General features: G+C 38.2%; 2 protein-coding genes across 8 annotated transcripts in view; both read left to right on the top strand.

Moving 5' to 3' along the window:
• tln1 (talin 1) overlaps positions 1-24,620 on the top strand; it is a 1,269,505-nt gene that overhangs the window by 1,008,076 nt on the left and 236,809 nt on the right. The window lies entirely within an intron of this gene.
• Positions 1-24,620, top strand: part of psd3l (pleckstrin and Sec7 domain containing 3, like) — a 246,352-nt gene that overhangs the window by 99,034 nt on the left and 122,698 nt on the right. For all 7 annotated transcript variants that reach the window (XR_015500752.1, XR_015500753.1, XR_015500754.1 and 4 more), the window contains 4 exons: positions 2,859-3,050; positions 18,246-18,326; positions 20,207-20,319; positions 24,305-24,363. Coding sequence is in view for 4 of the 7 variants with exons in the window: in XM_087270097.1 (XP_087126223.1) it covers positions 2,859-3,050; positions 18,246-18,326; positions 20,207-20,319; positions 24,305-24,363 (445 nt within the window). In the remaining 3 variants the exon portion in view is untranslated. The remainder of the gene's footprint in view (positions 1-2,858; positions 3,051-18,245; positions 18,327-20,206; positions 20,320-24,304; positions 24,364-24,620) is intronic.

Raw genomic sequence — 24,620 nt, forward strand, 5'->3', positions numbered from 1 at the left:
TCTTGTCCAAATAAAAGTGGAAGAGAAGAATGTGCTGTTGCACAACTGCCACGGGAGCTGACCCAGTTTCATCTACAGCATATCATGAATGTCTCTTTTCCCATTTGTTGTCATTTCTTCAAGCACTCAACAGATGGCACTGTTAAACTGTGATGAAGTGCGCGTAAAGGTCTGAGAAAAAACTAAATTATTAATGCAGTAGATATGGGTATAATTAAATACAAACAAGGTCTTTTATTTTACAAACCATCCTCAATGAGCTATTTAATAAAGTTTTCATGGCCCTTCAGCTAAATTCAGATTTCTCAATACACACTGAGAAGCATGTGTGTTTTTCAATCCTCAGCACTCCTCATCTGATCTCAGTGTCACGTCTCTGTTCACATCTCAGGTGAAGCTCTTTGAGACGGATCATAAACTTCTTCAGGTTCTCTCTTTTATTGCACAGCTAATGTTTATGCCTTCAGTGGCTGTCGGCTCTGAAATGTTGCCAGAACCAGAATAAAACAGATTGGATCTGGGATGATGTCATTGATGTGGGAGGACAGCGGGTGATGATTGTTACATTTGTTTCTGATGTAGTTTTGGACTTCATCTCTGTTGGCAAAGGCCTGTGGTGACATTGGTCTTCTGTAATGTCAGCCTGTCAATTTGGACTTTAAAATGTTGGGCCGTTTAATCTCTGGACACTGAGATTCCAAGTGTCTGATTCTGCTCCCAGCAGAAGCAAAAGTCAGGACATTTTCTTATTGTCTTTGGACCCTATCATACACCCGGTGCAATAAGGTGCAAGACCTGTAAAGTATGCCCCGATTTATGACTATTTTCTGACTAGCAAAACCCTAATTTTTATGTTCAGCGCCACATTGTTTAAATAGCAAATCCATTTGCGCCACTTTGTGGACTCATAAATAGACAACTGAATGGCATATATGACCCTTTTACTGTAAGAAATATTTTGATAATAAATGCTATATTTTTTTTGTTAAAATTAGAATGAATCAAATTTTAATCATGCCGCTCAAACCCAATACAAAGAATTTGAAATAGAAAGCATGGAGTTTTAGAAAAAGACAAAAAAAATAAATAAATAACATAAAACTATACAAAAATACAAAAAAACTATTTCATACAGGGTTTCCGCGGGGTCTTGAAAAATTTAAAAGTTGATAAATCAATTATGGGAAAACTAATGCCCTTAAAAGGTATTGAAAAGTCTTTTTTTTTTTTTTTTTTTACGGGGTCTTACATTTTGTTCAAGCGTTGTCCAAAGTGTTTGACTCCAAAAAATGCATACATATATATATATTTTTTTGATTCGTTTGGGATGGGTGTGTCCGGCTAAGCTCCTCTGTTCGGGTGATGTCATGTAATTTGTTCCGGCCCTCCAAATAGGGGGACCAAGACATCAAAAATAAATTGAGTTCAGTCAAAAAGCCTAGTTCAGAGCCTGAGTCTAGACTCAAAGCCTGAGTCACCTGACATTAAGCGAGTGAGTGGCGCGAGCAGCCATACACATTTGGATACTTAATCGTAAAGTCTTCTCTACGCCGCGTTTCTGTTGCACGGAATGAAACTGCTGCAACTAAACAAAGTTATGCCACCTGTGTGCTAGTTAAAAGTTCCGAGCTTATAGCTACATCAAGGCTATGAATGTAGCCTTGTAAGAATGTATGTAAGAATGTATGCCAATGTAATGTATGCCAATATGTGCGCTCAAGCTGAGTGATGCGCTCACACCTTCCAGATGCACCGAGTAGAAAACATCTCATGCCATAGCGGTGAGAGTTGTGCGTGGCTTACAGTACAATGTAAACAAAAGATGCCATAGACCAATTATTAATAAAATGATTATGTATGTATGAACACAGATGATAACAAACGATCATTTAAATACTTCTCTAATATGAAGCTTAACTTTAAATTAGACGTGATAACTGTGAAACCATGATTATTCTTCAGACTATAATCATACAACCAAAATCTAGAATTGTTGTATCCCTAATTGATATGCAGTTCAAAACATAAAATATGAATGTGTCTGAATGTAGAAGAAGCCTACTTCAGCAACACACTGCTTTTGTTGTGCTTTGAAATACAAGATTTAATGTTTGTAAAAGAAAGCAACATTGTACAATGCAGTGACGTTATGTAGTTTTTAAAATGCAATATACTAACATTTTAAGGTAGAAACATACAACGTAGGTGTCTTAAGGAGCAAAATTACATCATATGGGCTCTTATATGCTGTTGTGTTATCAATCATATTGCAAGTCATATCTCTCCAGCCCCTCATTTGTCATACTTTTCATGAACTGGCCCTCATGACAAGCTAATTGAATAGCCCTGCCATTGAGCAAAACAGACGGCAAAATGGGATAATGCAAGTTTGCATACTCCTGGTTGGAGAAAGACGAGTTTAAACAGTGGCTGAAGCCTGTTACTGAAAAAACCCCCACATAATTTATTCTTTTAAGCTTTGTTTCTTCCGAGCTTATCTGAGTTCTGTTGCATGGTTGTGCTCCATTCATTTATTTTACTACAACTGTTTATTAGCAACTGTTCATTAAGTTAAAGGTTTGATACTGATTAGAACTTAAAGTGGCGACGAGATCTTTAAATATCCAGAGAAGGCCTTTTAAAAGTCTTAAAAACGTAATGAAATTTCCTTTAGGATTCCTGTATATAACCTATCATAAGACTCTAAAATGTAATAATAAGTTGTTAGTTGTTGCACTGAATACATCACACACCGCTGTTAGATTAGTTTAGCAGTTCCTGTTACAAACTTTACTCAATGTTTACATCTGTGTTTACATATTTTAATGAACAGTCTTGTGTGGTTGTGTGTTGTGCAGCAGCGATGCGGGGCTGAAGGACGTGCTGTCGGACTGGGACTCAGACATGGATGTTGTGGAATGTCTTAAGGACACAGATGTTCTCCACAATGGCAGCCGGAGTGATCAGGAAGCTGCCCGACGTCTGGCCAGACGGCTCTACCACCTGGAGGGCTTCCGACGCTCGGATGTCGCCAAACATCTGGGCAAGAAGTGAGTGCATTTAGCCACAAATTCAGTTCTGAGTTTCCCGCTTCTCAATGGTAATCGCACCATGCATGCACACTAAGGGCACACTTTGCTATCTGAACCGTGCCCAGACTTGTTTCCCAGATCGTTTGAGAAGTCTGAGTGCTCTGAAACGTTCTCAGGCACAGTTCAATTGGCCGGCCCTGGCCTGGATGAAAGAGGTGTGCCAGAGAGGTTCACTTGGGCTTTGTCAAACAGATGTATCCGTTTTCCTCCTGTAAACATCCACAATTGTCACCAGCGACTGCAATGTATCTGCTTGCGTCAGCATTCCTTGAGTTTAACATTTGAAATAATGAGGTATATTATGCACAGACATCCCAAGTCTCCCTGAGGCGCCGCCACCACCTCCTCCCCTACCTGTTTTACTACTCAAGCCAGCAGCCCATCAGTTTAGCAATGCCTTGTTGAGCATGTGTATTACTATTACGGTAATTTCGTCATCCGTTTTACTCAGAATAAAGAAAATACCACATCATATCATTTATTCCTTTTCCTACAACGTATGTTTCATTATTTATTTATTTACAAAAGTTTGTTGTTTTTAGAGTAGGTTTGTCCTTGCTTTTAGGGCCTACTCACACTATGATATCCGTACCGTGCCCAGGCCCATTTCCCGGATCGTTTGAGAAGTGTGAGTGCGCTGAATTGGGCTCAAGCACGGTTCACTTGGCCGGCCCTGGCCCGGTTGGAAGAGGTGTGCCTGAGCGCGGTTCACTTGGGCTTTGGAGCGGTACGCTTGTGTGTGAGTGCAAAACGCCCCAAAGCCCGAAACTGAAAGCGAAACGTGACTTTTAAGGGACTGTGTCATATGGATTTATTAATCATTCTTACTGTTCAGTGAACTCAAACTGTCGTAGTTTATTAAAGACGCAAACTCCTCACTTCACGACAGCTGCGCGTCTTCAGCAGACCTCCTCATTCCAGCAGCACGAGGGCTTTATGATTGTTTATGAGCGCCAAAAGTGGCGGATCTGTTCTGCGAAATATCTGACTGCGTGTCTCCGCATCCCTAAGGACTGTTTGGTGAAATATTTGACGGCATATCAAACGACTGAAACGATATAACTAGAGAAATCTGTGCTGCTGAGTGAGAGAGCGCTTCTCACTGAACATCACAGCAGCGATGACGTAAGCGTGCAGAAGCCCGTTTGTGGTGTGAGCGCGGGCCGTCGGGGGAGACGGGAGGGGGGACAAGCGTGGCAACTGTACCTAGTGTGAGTACGGCCTTAGTGTATTTTTTATATATTTATTCAGCATAAACATACTCTTTAGAAATAACTGAAGTGCGTTTTAATTTGTCCTAGTCTTACTACAGTACAATGCCATTCTGATTGCATTTTTATGATGTGATTAAACCGGAGAAAGTGGACGAAAAACCAAAGTAGACCGTTTAACTGCTGCCTATTAGAAACGAAGTCTTCACAGCCATCTTATAATGTACCATTTCCTATTTACACTAGTATGTGATGCTGAAATGAAATGAAATGAAATGCTGATGGCTTGACCACATTCCTCTTCTTACAAACGAACAGAAAGAGAAACCATTCAGAAACATCTTACAAGAGTCGCGTTTGTATGGGTTTAGCTGTGTCCTCTTCATTTTCTGTGTCTGATTCAAGCTCAAACTGATATGGCCTCACTGACATGACTCACAGTCTATGGCAAGCCGTTTTAGCATTTAAACTTTTGTTCTGTCAAAACAATCCCTTGACTGATGGAAAAATGAAAGCACATCAGCATTGAGGAAAAATCAGATGCTTAACACATAATCTGTAAAATATTGATTTCTATTAAAATGTAGCAAGAGTTTTGTGATAAAACTACAGTGCTTTATTAATTAAATCCTTATTTTCCACAGAGTGAAACAAATCATCACCGCAAAGTTGTGTAGCGGATAGACAGTAAAAGAATAATACACTTCATATAGGCTATTTTTGTTGAATTTTGTTTGATATATATTGTATCATAATTTTCATGTGTTTTTTGTTTGTAAGTTATCTAAAAAGAAAGAAAGAAGAACGAATTACATTTGAGGTGAATTGCTTCAAAACAAGGTTTGCTGTATGCTTTAGCGCCAAAACACATTTGTTTAATGACATTTTAATATAAATAAAATAAAATTGAAATATTCCAAATATTGTTTTTATAGTTAATGACAAAATCCTAAATTAAAAAGTAATTTGACCACAATGATGCAGAACAGGCATAACAAAATTCGCAGCACTGAACTTTTTTTCTGATTGAGAATGATTAAGGATGAGGGAAACTTGTAGTGAGAACGAAGATGTTCACCGCATGTCTGGCCATGAAGTGCGATTTTTAAATTAAAGGCATATTTTTGCCAGTGTGTCACAATTGATTAAAACACCTTAATATTTTATAGAAAGTAGTTGAAGTTTGCATAACCAATGATTGATCTCATCCATGCAAGGCCCATTCATACTTAAATATCATGCAATCTGTTTTAAGATTACCTGACCCACGGATTAACGGCAGCACCTCGCACACTCAAAAAAAAAAAAATTGTTGAATGAACACGATTTAATCGTGGCACCCTTTATGCATCTAATCCAATCAAGTAAACCTGAACTGCTTTGAACATGTTGTATGAACACAAAGCACATTTGTAGATAAAACATGGTTTCAATATGTCAGTCTAACTTCTTTGCAAGTAATTGACTCAAAATGTTTGTATTGTGTTATTCTAATTAAAATGATTCTAATTTACTCAATGTAACACTAAAGCTTTACTTTAACAAAATTATGTCTTGTTAAATCAGCTAGTTCTTGTTCAATATTGTTGTTTAAATTCATTCATTTATTCATTTTCTTGTCGGCTTAGTCCCTTTATTAATCCGGGGTCACCACAGCGGAATGAACCGCCAACTTATCCAGCAAGTTTTTTATGCAGCAGATGCCCTTCCAGCCGCAACCCATCTGGGAAACATTCACACACACACTCATACACTACAGACAATTTAGCCTACCCAATTCACCTGTACCACATGTCTTTGGACTGTGGGGGAAACCGGAGCACCCGGAGGAAACCCACGCGAAGGCAGGGAGAGCATGCAAACTCCACACAGAAACGTCAACTGAGCCGAGGTTCGAACCAGCGAACCTTCTTGCTGTGAGGCGAACGTTCTACCCACTGCGCCACTGCCTCGTCCTGTTGTTTAAATGACATTTTTTAAATTACAATACTATGAAGCAAGATTTAAAATTAAGTAATTCAACACAAAAAGGACAGAAAACATGTTATATATATATATATATATATATCTTTTATTATAGCCTTTAGCAGGCACCAATCACATTTAAACAAATTTCTTCTTTAATATTATGATACAACATGTTATATAATATCCAAAATTGTAATATGTAATATAAAATGTATAAGAAACATTTAGCCAACAAAATAACCTTGGCTCTTAAGGAAACTGATCCCCAAGCAATACCTGTAGGACGTTAACATCATTTTTCTACCAATTGAGTTTAAACAGCTTTCTTCACTTTGGTACTCCTATTCAAAATGTAAAAGTATAAAATGTATAGGAAACATATAGCCAACAACATAACATGCATAACATTCAAGCTCTTGGGAAAACCAATTTCCAAACTGTGCCGAAAACACACGGTGATACTTCTTCTTGTTGTTTTCGTATGGTGTCATCCAAACGCACTACCGCCACCTACTGATATGCGCGAAGTGACTCTCCAGAGTGAGTTGTCGATTTGAAGCGCCTCAGTCTCATTGATTCAACATGTTCTGATCAAATTCATTTGATTATTTCTTGATTCAGTTTCAAAGAACATGAATTAATCATTTAACATACGTAAACTTGATTTGTTCTTTATATGACAAATTTTTATTTTGTAAATCCAATACTTGCCTAGTTGATTTTTTTGAGTGCATAATTTATCTTTTAAATGTCCATGCCTTATCGGTTATCTATTAGGTCTATCAATTAAAGACTTCTCAATAATTAATCAATAATTGAGTAATTGTTAAAATCCCTATTTGGTATCTTTTTTTCCCTTTTTTTTAGGAATTGGGTAGGTTTATGACATAATAATGCAGAATATTATGCACTTTGATTAACAAACAGCCAATGCTTTAATAATAGGCATCATAATAAGTTCCTGGATTTTAGTGAGTGTTACCAAAACTCATAACAAGACCTTCACCAACCTAGAATTCTATAGTCTCAAGTTTACTTCATATCTAAACTGTCTTAACAGTGTACAATACAGTACCTGACAAAAGTATTGTCGTCGATCCCAGTTCTTAGAGCAACAAATAATAACTTGACTTTTAGTTGATTGTTTTGGAAAAGTGGCAGAAGGTAGATTTTCTAAAGAATCATTGGTTGAACTGCATCCCAATCATCACAAATACTGCAGAAGACCTATCAGAACCCACATGGACCTAAAATTCTCAAGAAATCAGTCAAGATGCTAAAGGAAAAATCATGGTTTGGGGTTACATTCACTATGGGGTCGTGGGAAGGATCTGGAGAGTGGATGGCAACATCATAAGCCTGAGGTATCAAGACATTTGTGCTGCCCATTATATCACCAACCTCAGGAGAAGGAAAATTCCTCAGCATGATAGCGGTCCTTGTCTTACTTCAGCCTCCATATCAACGTTCCTGAAAGCAAAGGTCAAGGTGCTCCTGGATTGGCCAGCACAATCACCAGACATAAACGTTATTGAGCATGTCTGGGATAAAATGGAGGAGGCATTGAAGATGAACCCAAAGAATCTTGATGAACTCTGGGAGTCCTGCAAAAATGCTTTCTTTGCCATTCCAGATGATTCTAAACTGTAAATTTTTTTTGTTGACAAGACTTTTGTCTATGCAAAGTCAGACCTTACTGTCCTAATTAAATAATTAAAAATCACGGCATGATCATATTTAATTTGGGTAAAATTATCATAATTTAGAAGCATTTATCTTTCATATAAGCCATTTCTGATACCAAATGATCAGCTAGAAGTCAAGTTATTATTTGTTGTTCCTACAACTAGGATAGGCGATTAGACTTCTTACAAAACGGTTGGATTATTCTTTAAAGCCATGTTGAAAATGCCATATAATTAGATTTGACTTGACTAATTGACAATAATTTTTAAGTTGTAATTTGGAAACCTAATTACACTTGTCTTTGAAATAAATCTTACACATTCTCGACTTTCACACTCCCTCTTTCACCACTTTAATCAGTATTATCTTATTGTACATCTCAAAGATCTTGTTCCTATAACCTGTTCCTAATGCCATTTATGCACTGCATATAGCCTGTATATAAGCATTTAAAACAGCAGCTCAATTGAAGCAGCTTTGACTGTGGTGAACTGTACTCTCAGTGCTTTCCCAGATATGTTTCTTTGTCTCTGTCGGAAGCAATCAGATCTGTGTGTGACCTTAGGTCAGTGGCTGTACTGGAGCAGTTAAGCACCCTCGTTCCCCTCAAAGAACCACCCTCAGCCTTCAAGTTCAACCCTCACATTTACATACACACTGGAAATAAAGATTTGAACATCCATATTCATAAGCACTCTCAGTGCCAGACGCAGTACTCCAGAGGAGAGCATCATTACTCCAGTGTGCTTTGTAGCACCACCTCCACAGCCCTGCACTCATCCTGTCTCACTCTCCTGCTGTCTGAAACCAACACTGTTCACAGATTTACACTTATCCTGTCTCAGTCTCCTGCTGTCTGAAACCAACACTGTCCACAGATTTACACTTATCCTGTCTCACTCTCCTGCTGTCTGAAACCAACACTGTTCACAGATTTACACTCATCCTGTCTCACTCTCCTGCTGTCTGAAACCAACACTGTCCACAGATTTACACTTATCCTGTCTCACTCTCCTGCTGTCTGAAACCAACACTGTCCACAGATTTACACTTATCCTGTCTCACTCTCCTGCTGTTTGACGACCAAAACTTTTCACAGATTTACACTCATCCTGTCTCACTCTCCTGCTGTTTGACGACCAACACTGTTCACAGATTTATACTTATCCTGTCTCACTCTCCTGCTGTCTGAAACCAACACTGTTCACAGATTTACACTTATCCTGTCTCACTCTCCTGCTGTTTGACGACCAAAACTTTTCACAGATTTACACTCATCCTGTCTCACTCTCCTGCTGTTTGACGACCAACACTGTTCACAGATTTACACTCATCCTGTCTCACTCTCCTGCTGTTTGACGACCAAAACTGTTCACAGATTTACACTCATCCTGTCTCACTCTCCTGCTGTTTGACGACCAAAACTTTTCACAGATTTACACTCATCCTGTCTCACTCTCCTGCTGTTTGACGACCAACACTGTTCACAGATTTACACTCATCCTGTCTCACTCTCCTGCTGTTTGACGACCAACACTGTTCACAGATTTACACTCATCCTGTCTCACTCTCCTGCTGTTTGACGACCAACACTGTTCACAGATTTATCCTCATCCTGTCTCACTCTCCTGCTGTTTGACGACCAAAACTGTTCACAGATTTACACTCATCCTGTCTCACTCTCCTGCTGTTTGACGACCAACACTGTCCACAGATTTACACTCATCCTGTCTCACTCTCCTGCTGTTTGACGACCAAAACTGTTCACATATTTACACTCATCCTGTCTCACTCTCCTGCTGTTTGACGACCAACACTGTCCACAGATTTATCCTCATCCTGTCTCACTCTCCTGCTGTTTGACGACCAAAACTGTTCACATATTTACACTCATCCTGTCTCACTCTCCTGCTGTCTGAAACCAACACTGTTCACAGATTTACACTTATCCTGTCTCACTCTCCTGCTGTTTGACGACCAACACTGTTCACAGATTTACACTCATCCTGTCTCACTCTCCTGCTGTTTGACGACCAACACTGTTCACAGATTTATTCTCATCCTGTCTCACTCTCCTGCTGTCTGAAACCAAAACTGTTCACAGATTTACACTCATCCTGTCTCACTCTCCTGCTGTCTGAAACCAACACTGTCCACAGATTTACACTTATCCTGTCTCACTCCCCTGCTGTTTGACGACCAAAACTTTTCACAGATTTACACTCATCCTGTCTCACTCTCCTGCTGTTTGACGACCAAAACTGTTCACAGATTTACACTCATCCTGTCTCACTCTCCTGCTGTTTGACGACCAAAACTGTTCACAGATTTACACTTATCCTGTCTCACTCTCCTGCTGTTTGACGACCAAAACTGTTCACAGATTTACACTCATCCTGTCTCACTCTCCTGCTGTTTGACGACCAAAACTGTTCACAGATTTACACTTATCCTGTCTCTCTCTCCTGCTGTTTGACGACCAAAACTGTTCACAGATTTACACTCATCCTGTCTCACTCTCCTGCTGTTTGACGACCAAAACTGTTCACAGATTTACACTCATCCTGTCTCACTCTCCTGCTGTTTGACGACCAAAACTTTTCACAGATTTACACTCATCCTGTCTCACTCTCCTGCTGTTTGACGACCAACACTGTTCACAGATTTACACTCATCCTGTCTCACTCTCCTGCTGTTTGACGACCAACACTGTTCACAGATTTACACTCATCCTGTCTCACTCTCCTGCTGTTTGACGACCAACACTGTTCACAGATTTATCCTCATCCTGTCTCACTCTCCTGCTGTTTGACGACCAAAACTGTTCACAGATTTACACTCATCCTGTCTCACTCTCCTGCTGTTTGACGACCAACACTGTTCACATATTTACACTCATCCTGTCTCACTCTCCTGCTGTTTGACGACCAACACTGTCCACAGATTTATCCTCATCCTGTCTCACTCTCCTGCTGTTTGACGACCAAAACTGTTCACATATTTACACTCATCCTGTCTCACTCTCCTGCTGTTTGACGACCAACACTGTCCACAGATTTATCCTCATCCTGTCTCACTCTCCTGCTGTTTGACGACCAAAACTGTTCACATATTTACACTCATCCTGTCTCACTCTCCTGCTGTTTGACGACCAACACTGTCCACAGATTTATCCTCATCCTGTCTCACTCTCCTGCTGTTTGACGACCAAAACTGTTCACATATTTACACTCATCCTGTCTCACTCTCCTGCTGTCTGAAACCAACACTGTTCACAGATTTACACTTATCCTGTCTCACTCTCCTGCTGTTTGACGACCAACACTGTTCACAGATTTACACTCATCCTGTCTCACTCTCCTGCTGTTTGACGACCAACACTGTTCACAGATTTATTCTCATCCTGTCTCACTCTCCTGCTGTCTGAAACCAAAACTGTTCACAGATTTACACTCATCCTGTCTCACTCTCCTGCTGTCTGAAACCAACACTGTCCACAGATTTACACTTATCCTGTCTCACTCCCCTGCTGTTTGACGACCAACACTGTCCACAGATTTACACTCATCCTGTCTCACTCTCCTGCTGTTTGATGACCAACACTGTTCACAGATTTACACTCATCCTGTCTCACTCTCCTGCTGTCTGAAACCAACACTGTTCACAGATTTACACTTATCCTGTCTCACTCTCCTGCTGTTTGACGACCAACGTTGTCCACAGTCAAACGCTCATCCTGTCTCGCTCTCCTGCTGTCTGAACCCAACACTGTCCACAGATTTACACTTATCCTGTCTCACTTTCTTTCTGACTGAAAATCATCTGTCCACAGCTGCATGATCAACCTGTCTTACTATCCTGTTGTGTCTGGACAAGTGCTGTCCACAGTCTCATGCTTGTCCCACTGTTTCTCAATATTCTTCGCCTGTAGCCACACAGTTATCCTGTTAAGCTCGATTTATACTTTCGCCTGTCGCTGCATCGCGCACCTCCACTGACTGCTCGCGCACCTCGCGAAACGGGTGAGACTTTTTATATTTGCCGCTTTCGCCATTGCGATATTCTCGATATAACAGGGGGCGGTCAAAAGAAATGGTCTGTAAAGTCAGACAGAGAAACAGAGAAGTAGGAAGTTTCCGGAAGTAAGTCACATCATTAATATCATTCAATATTTTTAAACAAATACATTTTTATTGTTGTTATAAACTATTTTAACGACTATAAAGAGTTTATAACCATTCAAGATTTTTTTTTAATCAAACTTTGATGCATCACTTGCTTTTGTTCATATCTCGGACAGTTTTACCTATTAAAGTTTATTGAAATATTGATGACAGCAGAACATGTGTTACTCTACAAATATATATTTTTATTATGGCAAGAATAAAGGCAACAAAAGCACGGTTTCTTTAAAATACAGATGTTTTTTTTGTTTTTTTTTAGATTTAGCCCGCTCCACAATACACACATTACTGTCTGGCTAGTTTCTGTCCTGTGAAGGTCATTTGTTTATTTTTTCTCCTGTCGTTCATTTAATAAGTTATTGAGTGCTTACCTTCTTTGGTACTTGTCATTTGAAGCTTATCTGGAAGAGCATAGTGATTTACGTTTGATTGAAATCTACACATTTCAAAACAAATCATGCTTTCCCTGAGAATAAACCCATTATCTTGGCCCATAGTCTCATGCAATTGGAGCTACAGATAGCTTTCCTGGAGGAAGACATTTCATCATTACATTTTTCTCTGGTTCTTAAATTGAAAATGGCAAAACATTGATTTTTTTTTTTAAAAAGACAGATTATATGTTCTGAGTTTTTTGTGTACAAACGCAAATGCCTGTGTTTTGTCAGAATAAAGGAATTAAGAATTAAGAAAATTGCTATCCTACTATTTTTATAACAAGCACACACTTTGCTTACGTTAGTGATTTGAGAGATTATCAAGCCTGAACGAATTATGAAGTTAAGGTCTATTTCTGTAACAGTAGAATCTAATACCAATCTAATACCATGGTTGCTGATTTCCTCTTGGCATATATGTGGAGAAAAGTAGCAGACCTAATACTGAGCCATGTGGCACTCCATACTTAACTTGTATGTTGTTTGACACCACATCATTAACACAAACAAACCGGTAGAAATAGTATAGGTAGGGTGTAGGTCATGCTAATGCCTATTCGGAGATGCCAGTGCAGTTCTCAAACCCATCCAGGAGAATGTCATCATGCTGACTAATGCCGAGTTCAGACTGCATGATTTTCAAACTAGTCGTGTCACAGATGTTTTCACACTGCATGACTATCTGGGCTAGCGTTTCGTCGCTGCTTTGTTTACACTGCAAGATGGTTCGGCGACATGGACATTCACATTGCATGACTTTACTATAGGGAGAATCGCCGACAACTTCGTCCAAACTACGTCTCACAGCCAAAAACATGTAGTATATCTTTTGTTATTAACTACATAATGAGAAAGAAGCCTTTTATGGGGTAGAAAATGTACATGTTTGCTCACCTGGGTTTAAAGGGAATTAGCCATTTCTCCTCAACGTTGATAATAAATTAATTTCTTTCTGTATGAAACGTCAAACAGACACGGTTGCTCCTGAGTCCTGTCAAACCTCCACTACTTTTTCCTCTATTTCGTGGGTCCAAATAAACCGAAAAAGAGCGCTTTTACCTTCTCCCCCAGCCTCCCGCTGGCCTGCAGCAGGTACACACACACACACACAAGTGAAAGCTGCTCTTTCATTGGCTGTAATCGATCGCTGATGTTATTTTCAGTCAAAACTCAATTCACACGGCATGATTTGAATCGCCGACAGCTCCAGATATTTAGCATGCCAAATATCTCGCAGGCATCGGCGACTCATCGGCGATTCTCTCAGATCGCGTCTTTGATCGTTTATACTGTGTGATTGTCACTCACGTGCACAAGCAGCGATTTGCCTGTGATTTCAGGCATTTGTCGGCGATTCCTCAAAACCTGTCGGCGAGCCAAAATCGGGGCTAAAATCACGCAGTCTGAACTAGGCATAAGACAGGACTTAGATCTAATATGGAGATGGAGAGAATAAGAGAAAAATACAAACATGGGTAAAGATGAATCCTTGACATATCAAACCCTGAAAAATCTAAAGTTAAATATTAATATTTATTTTCCAGTAAATAAAATAAATATAAAATGAAGATTCATGAATAACATTGTGGACACGGTGGCTCAGTTGTCGCCTCACAGGAAGAAGGTTGCTGGTTTGAGTCTTGGCTGGTCCAGTTGGCTTTTTTGTGTAGTTTGCATGTGGGTTTCCTCCGGGTGCTCCGGTTTCCCCCAAAGTCCAAAGACATGTGCTACAGGTTATTTTGAATAAACTAAATTGGCCGTAGTGTATGAGTGTGTTTGAGTGTGTATGGGCATTTCCTATTACTGGGCTGCAGCTTGAAGGGCTTTCACTGCATAAAATATATGACCCCTGATGGATAAAGGGACTAAGCTGAAGGAAAATAAATGATTGATTGAATGAATGAATGAATAACATTAATATTAATAAATCTGTATTTTAAACTTTATTCTCCTCCTCTTTCCACACTTTCAGTTGTACACTAAACAGTGTGAGGGAATCTAATCCAATTCTGTATTTCAGTTCCTGAATCCAGAACCTTGAATGTCTCCGTCTTCTAGCACTGCAGTAAACTCATTCACATGTCTGTCTGGGAATGCATGTTTCTTATATAATGTGCTTTATACTGCTTTAGTTTCCTTGTGCAACCCTCTCCATTATAGAGTTGTGTCTGGGTAGATTAGATTCTTTTCAGGGTTGCTCATAATTCACTACTGAAACGCTCTGATCTTCAGTATGTCCGATTTCTGTGTCAAGCTGATATTTCACACATGCAGTGAGTATAAATTGATCTGATGTGTGATTATTGTGCGCATCAGATATTATTAGCAGATACCAGAGACTGTGAGTTCAAGCCACGTTGAGCTGTTGCTGATATAATTTCTAGGGATATAACGATTCACTGTTAGTCCGTTGAAAATTGATTCAAATATGTGACTATTTAAATCGGTCGAAATGTTGAACGAATCGCGATGCATTTTTTGAACAGCGGGAGAGCTGTTTTTATAGGTGCAAACTCTCTTTAACTGCACATTATCTTCGAGTGGGGCGGCAGAGTAAAATGACAGCGATAAAGTGCGCCAGATAAAACAAAAACTGTGCAGATACTGCAAAAAGTTGTTTACTTACACTAACAACAATAAATGTAATGCACATAAACTGTCGACACAATGAAAACTACTAGTAACAGATGTCTATATATGTATATATGCCTATAAAAAAACTATTAAAGAGCCCCTATTATACATTAAAAAGGGTCATATTTCGGTTTTATGGGTCTCCAACAACATACTGATATGCATGCAGCTCCAGCTCTAGCGACGAAGAAATTATTATTGTTCACCAGTGCAAAAAACAGCTCCACGTTCAAATCACCTCTGGGCATCTTCTTCAATGTGCGCTCGCATTGACAGTTTTGCGGTTGGGCGCCTTTAAGTGCTGTTTACTGTAACTTCAGCAGCTCCGTGCACATGAACAAAAGTGCCAATCTGATTGTTGGAGAAGACCAATCAGAACGAATATGAGGCATTTCTTTAAAAATAACGCTTTTACCGCTGGCATTTTGCACGTTGGTGTGTACGATCACATTGGCGCCCTTTTAGTCACGAGGCGGTAAATGTCAATGGAAAATGCTCTTTTCATTTCTTCTTTGTCCTCTTCATCTTGGTCGTTCTCCTTTTCGTCTGATCACTTTCTTTGTCTTTGTCTTCTTCATCATCTTCTTTTTCATCTGATCATCTTCTTGGTCAACCTCTTCTTCATCTTGGTCTTCATCATCTTCTTCTTAGGTATCTTATTTGGTACTTGTCATCATCTTCTTTGTCTGGACATCTTTTTTACCATTCACCATTGTCTTGGTCATCATCGTCGTCATTTTTGTCTTCTAATTGGTCGTTTTCTTTTTCATCTGATTATCTTCTTTGTCTTGGTCTTCTTTGTTAACTTCTTCATCTTGGTCGTTCACTTCTTTGTCTGATTTGTCTTTTTCTTGGTAGTCCACTTCTTCATCGCTCATCTTCTTTGTCTTCTTGGTCTTGTCTTTATCTTCTTAGTGTTCTGCTACTTGACCTAATTACCTTCTTTGTTTTGGTCTTTCTTGTCGTCTGCTTCTTCGTCTGATCATCTTCTTTGTCTTGGTCTTCTTCGTCTCCTGATCATCTTCTTGATTTTGGTCTTCTTTGTTGTCTAATTATCTTCTTCTTGGTCTGATCATCTTCTTTATTTTGGTCTTCGTCGTCTGATCATTTTCTTTGTCTTGGTCTTCTTCGTCTGATTATCTTCTTTGTTTTGGTCTCATTCGTCACCTGCTTCTTCGTCTGATTATCTTCTTTGTCTTGGTGTTCTTCGTCATTTGCTTCTTTGTCTGATCATCTTCTTTGTCTGATCATCTTTATCGTCTGCTCATCTTCTTTATTTTGGTCTTCTTCATCGTCTGCTTCTTCGCCTGATCATCTTCTTTGTCTTGGTCTTCTTCGTCGGCTGTTTCTTGTCTGAGCATCTTCTTTATTTTGGTCTTCTTCATATCATCTTAATTAAATCGACCTGCTTGCGGGACTTTTCCTCATATACAATGTGCTTACTGTGTTGATATCAAGCATAAGTTCATCTGTCAGAGTCGGGGATTGAACCCGGGTCTCTGGCAGGAGAGGTAAGTTACTTATGACTGAGCCACTGGGAGATGATGAACCCGGTCAACAAAAGGGAACTTGGTCCTCTGTGGATATTCTTTAGAAGCGGAAGAAGAAAAGCTTGACTTCAAAGTTTAATCGCACATCAAATCAAAAGCGCACTGATTTAAATTTTTATTATTATTAATAATGATGTTGATGATAAACAGAAAATATTTGTTTTTTTCTAAATAGACTATGTTTTTAAGCAGCAGGGTGGCACAAAGCTTAAAGCACGTTGATAAAATAAGCTTCTGTTTCAAAGCGTCTCTTTCTTGTGCTTTTTTCATGAAGTCATCAATAGAAAGTAATACAGTGGTTAAAAGTCTTTCAGATGACAGTGCAATACTTCTTTTTTTTATTCCAAACACACCGGTACAATAGCACCATTGTGGTCCAGTGGTCAGCACGTTGCGTTATGACGCTGCCAACCCGAGTTCGAATCTCACCTGAGTAATTTTTTTTTTTTAGTGTTAAGACATTTAAAGTGGAAATGAAGCACTCAGCCAAGTTTACCTTATTTTGTTCATTGGATTCCACTTTAATGAAAATATATTAAACAAACTCAGGGTGCTTTCACATCTGTAGTTAGGTTCATTTGGTCCGGACCAAATAAATGATACATTGTTGCATTTTCTGCCGTCTTTGGGTCGTTTTCACACCACACTGCTGGCTTTGATCCGAACCAGTTGAAACAAACCAAAATGCAGTCATCTGACAAAATCCACCACTCTCATTGGCCAGATGTTGGTGAAGATAATTCCTAAACTGCTTACTGATTGGTCAGAATTCACGTGCGGGAAAAAGCCAATGAACTTCAAACTGTGTAAACTCCATTTCTTTCTCTCAATGTGGCCCGTTTGACCTGCTGGGGAACTTTTCCTCTTCTCTTGGCTGTTACAGGGATACTTGTGGATCCAGACACGAGTGCATGTCTGCAGAGTGAGTTTTCTCCACCGCGTCTATCAAGGAGCAGCTGTGATCGCCGCTGCCGTTTATCAGTGTCACTCATCGGTGAACAGTGACAGACCCTTAGAGCCAATCGCAGCCCTTTCTGTTGAGCGCCTGACCAGTCATAATGGAGTATGAACTCGCTCGACAGGGCTTATAAAACAAGCAGGATATTTACATTTGTTTATTTGCTGTACATGATCATGTTGTTCTGTGTATGAACTTAAGTATTTAAGTATAAAGGTCCAGTCCTGACTGCTTGTATTAATGGATAAAATTGTATTACAAATAATTAAAAAATGTAAATATATTTATACATTTATCTTGTGCTGTGAAGTAAAATGTAATTGTGTATGGAAAGCATTGTCAATGCACCGTGATATCGAATTGAACCGAATCAATAGCTTGTAGGTTCACACCTCTATACAAAATAGTGACTGAATTGTGAGATTAGTATCGTGAATCGTATCGAGTCAGGTGAATCATTCTTTAAAAATCTTTGTTATAATGGGATGCATTGTAAAATGTGACATTGTCTGTTTGCCCTCACAGTAATGACTTCAGTAAGATGGTTGCAGAAGAGTACCTCACGTTCTTTGAGTTTACAGACCAGACATTGGACCAATCGCTCAGGTACGTCACTTCAAGTATTTATAGTCTGATGTCTGACTTGTTGAATGAATAATGTTGTTAATGAGCTCATTTAAAGTTGTCTATTATAGTGTTTTTAATTATATATTTTCAAGTTCTAATTAGATCTGGCTGTTATTTGTATGCCAATTAAACTTTCTGGGCTGGGTGTCTTGATAACAATGTTTCCAAATATCCTGATGACCAATGCCGAGTTCAGACTGCATGAGTTTAGCCCTGATTTTGACTCGACAGTTTTGAGGAATTGCTGACAACTGCCTGAAATCACAGGCAAATCTGTGCTCATTCACGTAACTGAAAGTCACACAGTGTGAACAATCAAAAACGCGATCTGAGAGCATTGCAGATGAATTGTCGTCAATGTGTTCTGATTGAAAATAATACAGAGCAGCAGCGTTTTAGAATGAAAACGAACTCTTCAATATTTTCAGAAAGCTTCGTTTTTGGCACTCAAATGGCTCTCTCCAGGGTCTCTCAATGGTCTCTCCATGACTCCTACAGTAGAGCACGGTTAGGGTCGGTACGGGTCACCTTTATTAGGCTTGCGTTTCCACAGTTTGTTATTTCAGATATAGACGCGCAGCAAGCGCAAGGAAGAAAGCGAAACCGCTTGCGCTTCAGACTGGCTCGTAAAAAAACTACGGGACACAGGGTAAATCTACTCTTCTTTTTGGTTTTGTGGCTGTTCATCAAGATGACATCAAGGTTTGTTTGAGCCCAAGTCGACCATGGCTTACTATTATATGTATATATAATTCCGCTGTAATCTCTCGCTGTGTATTTTAAACATGGCGGCTCTTTTGTTTGGATTCTGGCTTGTTGCGCAAGCGAATGATGCATTTCTGTAAACCAATAGCATTCATCTGCGCGTTAAGCTCCGCCTTTTGATACCCTTTCTCCTGTTTGGTACCCTTTCGAAAGGTTGCCGAAAAAGTGGTACGGTTTGGTGCGGTATGCCTTTTGACAATGGAAACGACCATAAAAGCGTACCAAACCGAACCATGCCGTACCGTACCACTCAGTGGAAACGGGCCAAAAAACTCCAGTGTAGTCGGACGGAAGGCGTAAGCGTAGTAAAATTTATGCATTTTAAAAATAAAACATATTAGTGTAAACTTTGTGGGAAACACCACCCTGAACACACTCAAAAATGACGTTAGTTGTTTGTTCAAACTATAAAATATACCCTCAAAAAAATACTGTCTTCTGTTGTTCAAACTAATTTAAAATGAGCTGAAACAACACAATTCTTTAGTTTTCACTTAATTAAAATGCTTAATCCACTTATATTTGGAAAAACTAATAATCTATTGTAATTTCTTCATGTTGTCCAAACACAAATCTATTGTATGGAACCCAGAATTATTTTACAGTGTACTGAAACAACACAATTACTGATTTTTTTTTTTTTGGACTACTTGATTGTTTTATGTTTAACCTACTTACATTTGTAAAATCTAATAAGCTAGCTTAATTCTTTCATGTTGCCCTAACACAAATTGATTGTGTGGAACCCAACATTTTTACTGTGCATGTTGAAGTATGATGAACATGTTTTGTTTAACAAGTATATTGGGATTACTGTTGTTTTAGGTCAGTGTTAGCAGTCTTCTTTCTTACCAAAGTTGAAATAATTGCCCAGTATTCACAAACTTTTCCATTCCTATGATTTTGAACCATTATTTTTTCAATAGTCTTCCCACACACACAACATTAATGTTTTCTGCTGTGGCCAGAACAGTTTGCAGCTCTTGTTTTTCATGTTGTGTTTGAAACTGGACGTCTGATGGGCCAAAGCCTTCACATATGAGCTACAAACAACACCCATCATCACCATGTTCTGTTGCTTTTTTCTGTTGCAGATGTTTTCTGAAAGCATTCTCGCTAATGGGCGAGACTCAGGAGAGGGAGCGGGTGTTAATTCATTTCTCTAATCGGTACTATCAGTGTAATCCCACCATCATCACCGCACAAGGTACAGCCCGTCAACTTTACGCAACCTTTCTCACGGTCTCATTCATTACAAGATTAGCATTTCTGATCAATCAAATATGTATGGGATTAATTATGGTAAGCCTTTCACGTGGAGTTCGGGATTTAATCATCTGATGAAATGATTATATTGACTCACAGATGGTATGTTATTCTTCAGTTTCAGTGGTGGTAATCAAATATACAAAAACTTTTAAGTATCACTTGCTTACTGCTAGCACATTGATTTTATAACTTATTTGGGTATGTTTTGATGTAATGTTTTTAATTATAAATGCAATGCTCAGCATAATTGAGTACTCCCCATTTTGAAAATGAATATTTTTATCAATTTCTCAGGGAATATAGGCAATATATTTTGTTTATATATATATATAAACAAAAACAGATTTTTTGAATAGATATATTTATTAATATAATATTTTAGTCACCAAACATGTTTAGAAATTGAAAGATAATACAATTAAATTCAAGCAAAATATTACAAAAAATAAAAAATAAATAAAATACAAACTAGAAAATTTTTATCTACATTTTTCAAAAAAAAAAATTTTTGCTTCTCTTGATTTTTCCTCTTTTAAAATTTGCCTTTAATACTTTTCTATTACATATAAATTTGGGTGTACTAGTCTTTGAACCGTTATTGTAAGTTATTTTGTTAGATATGCTCCAGCTTTGGCTACAGTACTGACTAATCTAATTTATTAACGCAAATATAATATTGTATAGCTTCCTATTAAATATACTAATTTAAAAGATAGATTTGTGAGGGCTGTACTTGCAGATTTTATCAAATTTTATCATTTTTAAAGAGAAAACCAATTTTAAAACATCTTTTTCTAGATTTAATTTAGACATAGTTACAGTTGAAGTCAGAATTATTAACCCCCTGAATTATTAGCTGCCCTGTTTATTTTTGTCAATTTCTGTTTAATGTAGAGAAGATTTTCTCAACACATTTCTAAACATTATGGTTTTAATAACTCCTTTTTAATAACTAAGTCACGAAGTACAGTGAAAAGCAGCCCAGACAGTCACATATGCTAAGGAGGTTTTACATTTTGAGGAGTGTAAATATTGCAGTTATGACAGAGTTAAATGTGTTCAGATGATAAAAAAAAAAACAGTCGAAAAATCAATTTATTTTTACACATTTATTCACACATTTGCATTACTGAGAGCAGGAAAGAGACAGGCTGCACTGATAAGCAGTATCTTCATAATATCATTTAATTACAATATATGATCAAAAAATTAATCCGTCTTGATGGTCTCGACAAGGCATTATCTACACATAATATAAATTCCTAATCAAGGTTATTATAGTTAACGAAAATAAACAAAAAAAAAACGAAAACTAAAATTTAAAATAATTGTCGTTAACTGAAAAAAATAAATAAAAACAAGTTAAAAAAAAAAAAAACTAGAACTAACTGAAACTGTATTGTGTACATACAAAACTAAAGTAAATTAACTAAAATTATAGCAAAAAACTCCTTCGTTTTCGTATTTGTAAATGTATTTAATACATAATCTTACTGTAAGGTTTTTGGAAGTAAATCTAATTCGCGCTGCTGGTGTTTGACCTGTGTGGAACCTCAGAGTCTGTAGTCCGGCTGCTGCCATTGGCCGGATCGAGCCGGCTCTCTTCCAGTCATCCTCGCTGTTGCTCCCGCGACAAAAAGAATGAGTGGACATGACAGCAGCACGGTGACAGCATTAAATACAGACATTTATGCCTCATTCACACGAGGCTTCAGCGTTACCTCTTGACTGAGGGCGTGTCTAAAGTTGGGGCTAACGCGATCGTTATAGAATCGTCAGCCAATGAAATTCAGTCAGCAAAAGGCCACTGTCTAGCTTGTGTATTTGCATACAGCGATCTGATTGGCTGACGCATCCGTCGGCGCTTGAAAAGTTGAGCTAGTCCCAACTTCTGCAGTGAGCAATGCCTCTTAAGCGGCGCCGATGTATCCACAATGCAGTTCGCCATGACGTCACCCATTCAAAGTGAATAAGAAGCGTTGACGCTGACGCCCCGTGTGAATGGGGCGTTAGAACTATTACTTTAACACATTTTTGCCAAATAATGGGTTTTATTTCTGTATCGCGATTGCGAACGAATCTTTTTAACCGGATCTTCTAAGTAAACTAGTTGAACTAGTTCACCAAATCGAACTAAATCATTTGAAGCGATTCGCATCTCCAGTAAGCACTTATTCAAAAACTACTTTTTGTTAAGCCTAATACACCCCTCTAACTCTAAATAATCCAATATATACTCTCATTCAGTTATTAGAACAGTAACGTTACACTGAGATCAAATTTGAGAAGCGGTTAACCAATAATACTGCGCATGCGTGATTCACTGAACCGAACACAAACAGTAAATGACAGCCTGCTGTGAGTGAACTAAACTTGAACAACTGCAACGCAGGTAAACCGAGGGATTAAATGAGAGGATCTGGTTAAAAAAACGTAAGTTTGTTTCATAACAGAAAATCTTAATGGAATTTAAATAAGTGAATCATGATTCAGTTGACGTTACTGTAATACATTTTTTAGATCATGATAATGTTTTAACTGCCTGAAATTACTATTGCTCACTACATAATGTTGAGTCCTAAAATCCTTGTTAAAGATCTGAACTTCCCATCACTACTGTGTATCTAACCTCAGAATGGGCTATCTTGTGGGCTATTGTATTTAAATTTGAGGGTGGGTAGATGGTAGTGGTAGATGATAGTGTTGATGGTGTGTGTCCTCCGAATACCTGTTTCAAAAAATGTAGGAATGAGTTTTTATTATACAATATTTATTCTGTTGATTTTGAATCTTGCACTTAACAAATTTCCTTATTTAGAAAAAAACCCCACTAAAACTAATACTGAAGCTAATAAAAACTAAACTAAAACTAAATAATTTCAAAATATACAAGCTAATAAAATCTACCTCTAAATACTAATAAAACTAACTGAATTAAACAAAAAGTCAAATCGAATTAGAAACTAATACTAATGAAAAATCCAAAGCTATTATAACCTCTTCCCAATTTGAAAAATACTACAAACTATAAAATGCTATTTATGAAAATACTTAAATAACACACAAATACAAATGCCCAACACAAGCGGGCTGCGTTCCAGACCAGTTCAGCTTGATGATGTATAATGTCTCCGACATCGCCTGTAGTCCCATTTAATAACTTGATAGCAACATTCTTATTAAAGAAGTGTAACCCTTTTAAAAAAATCAAGAGTGTGGTGTAACTGATGTATTTTATGTCGTAGAGAAAAACGTGAAAGCATCTTAAGTCTGTGTTAGCCATGGACATTATTTAAGCTATTTAACCAAAATCCAATTGACAAAACCATTGACTTTAGGACGAGGGAACCGGAACTGCTAAAATGTTAACTCGCCGGGGTTTTGCATACCAATTGACATCGTAGTTTCTCCACTCTTTTTTTTTTGACATGGGAAAGTAAAAATCTATTTCTTTTTTCTAATTTCTATATTCGAAATTTTTTTTAGCATTTAGCACTGTATAGGTCTAGAAATGTCTTAAAAAGTCTTAATTTTTACTTGGTGAAACCTGCAGAAACCCTGTACATGAATTCTATAAGTAAAACTGTTGTGTTTGCTAGTTCTCCCTTTGATGAATCCAATCATTTGAAGTAGTTCCTTACACTAATTCTCCATAAAACACGATCGTGTCTAATCGCTCATTCACTATCACTCCGCCGTGTTTCTTCCATAGCAACCGTCTTAGTAACAGCTACGACCAGTATATGGGTAAAAGCTAAAGCATCTCCTTGTTGCTAAGACTGTTGCCATGGAAGTGATGTTAGACTTTGTCTCCTGATGCAGAGATGAATGTGTGTAATATCAGAAGTTATGATAAAAAAAATAGTTTGACCTGAATGCGAGTGCGTTCGTGATGTGACCAAATGTTTCATTGATGCTTGCAGATGGAGTTCATTGCCTTACCTGTGCACTAATGCTGCTCAACACAGACCTTCATGGCCCTGTAAGTAACTTCTGACCCTCTTCTAGAATTACTCATACTAACAGCCGAATCAAACATGACAGTTTGTTTCATCTTTGCCATAAGCACATGAATTCAGACATCATTTGACCTAATCAGATCCTGTTCTTAACAAATCCCACTGGAGGAGGAGATGTTTTATCTTCATGTATTAGGAATTGCAGAAGAAGTTGTGAATATATCTGAATATACAGTTGAAGTCAGAATGATTAGAATTATTAGACCCCCTGAATTATTAG

The sequence above is a fragment of the Danio rerio genome, chromosome 10, assembly GCF_052040795.2.
Source record: "Danio rerio strain M-AB ecotype USA chromosome 10, GRCz13ab, whole genome shotgun sequence".
In the NCBI taxonomy this organism is placed as follows: Eukaryota; Metazoa; Chordata; class Actinopteri; order Cypriniformes; family Danionidae; genus Danio; species Danio rerio.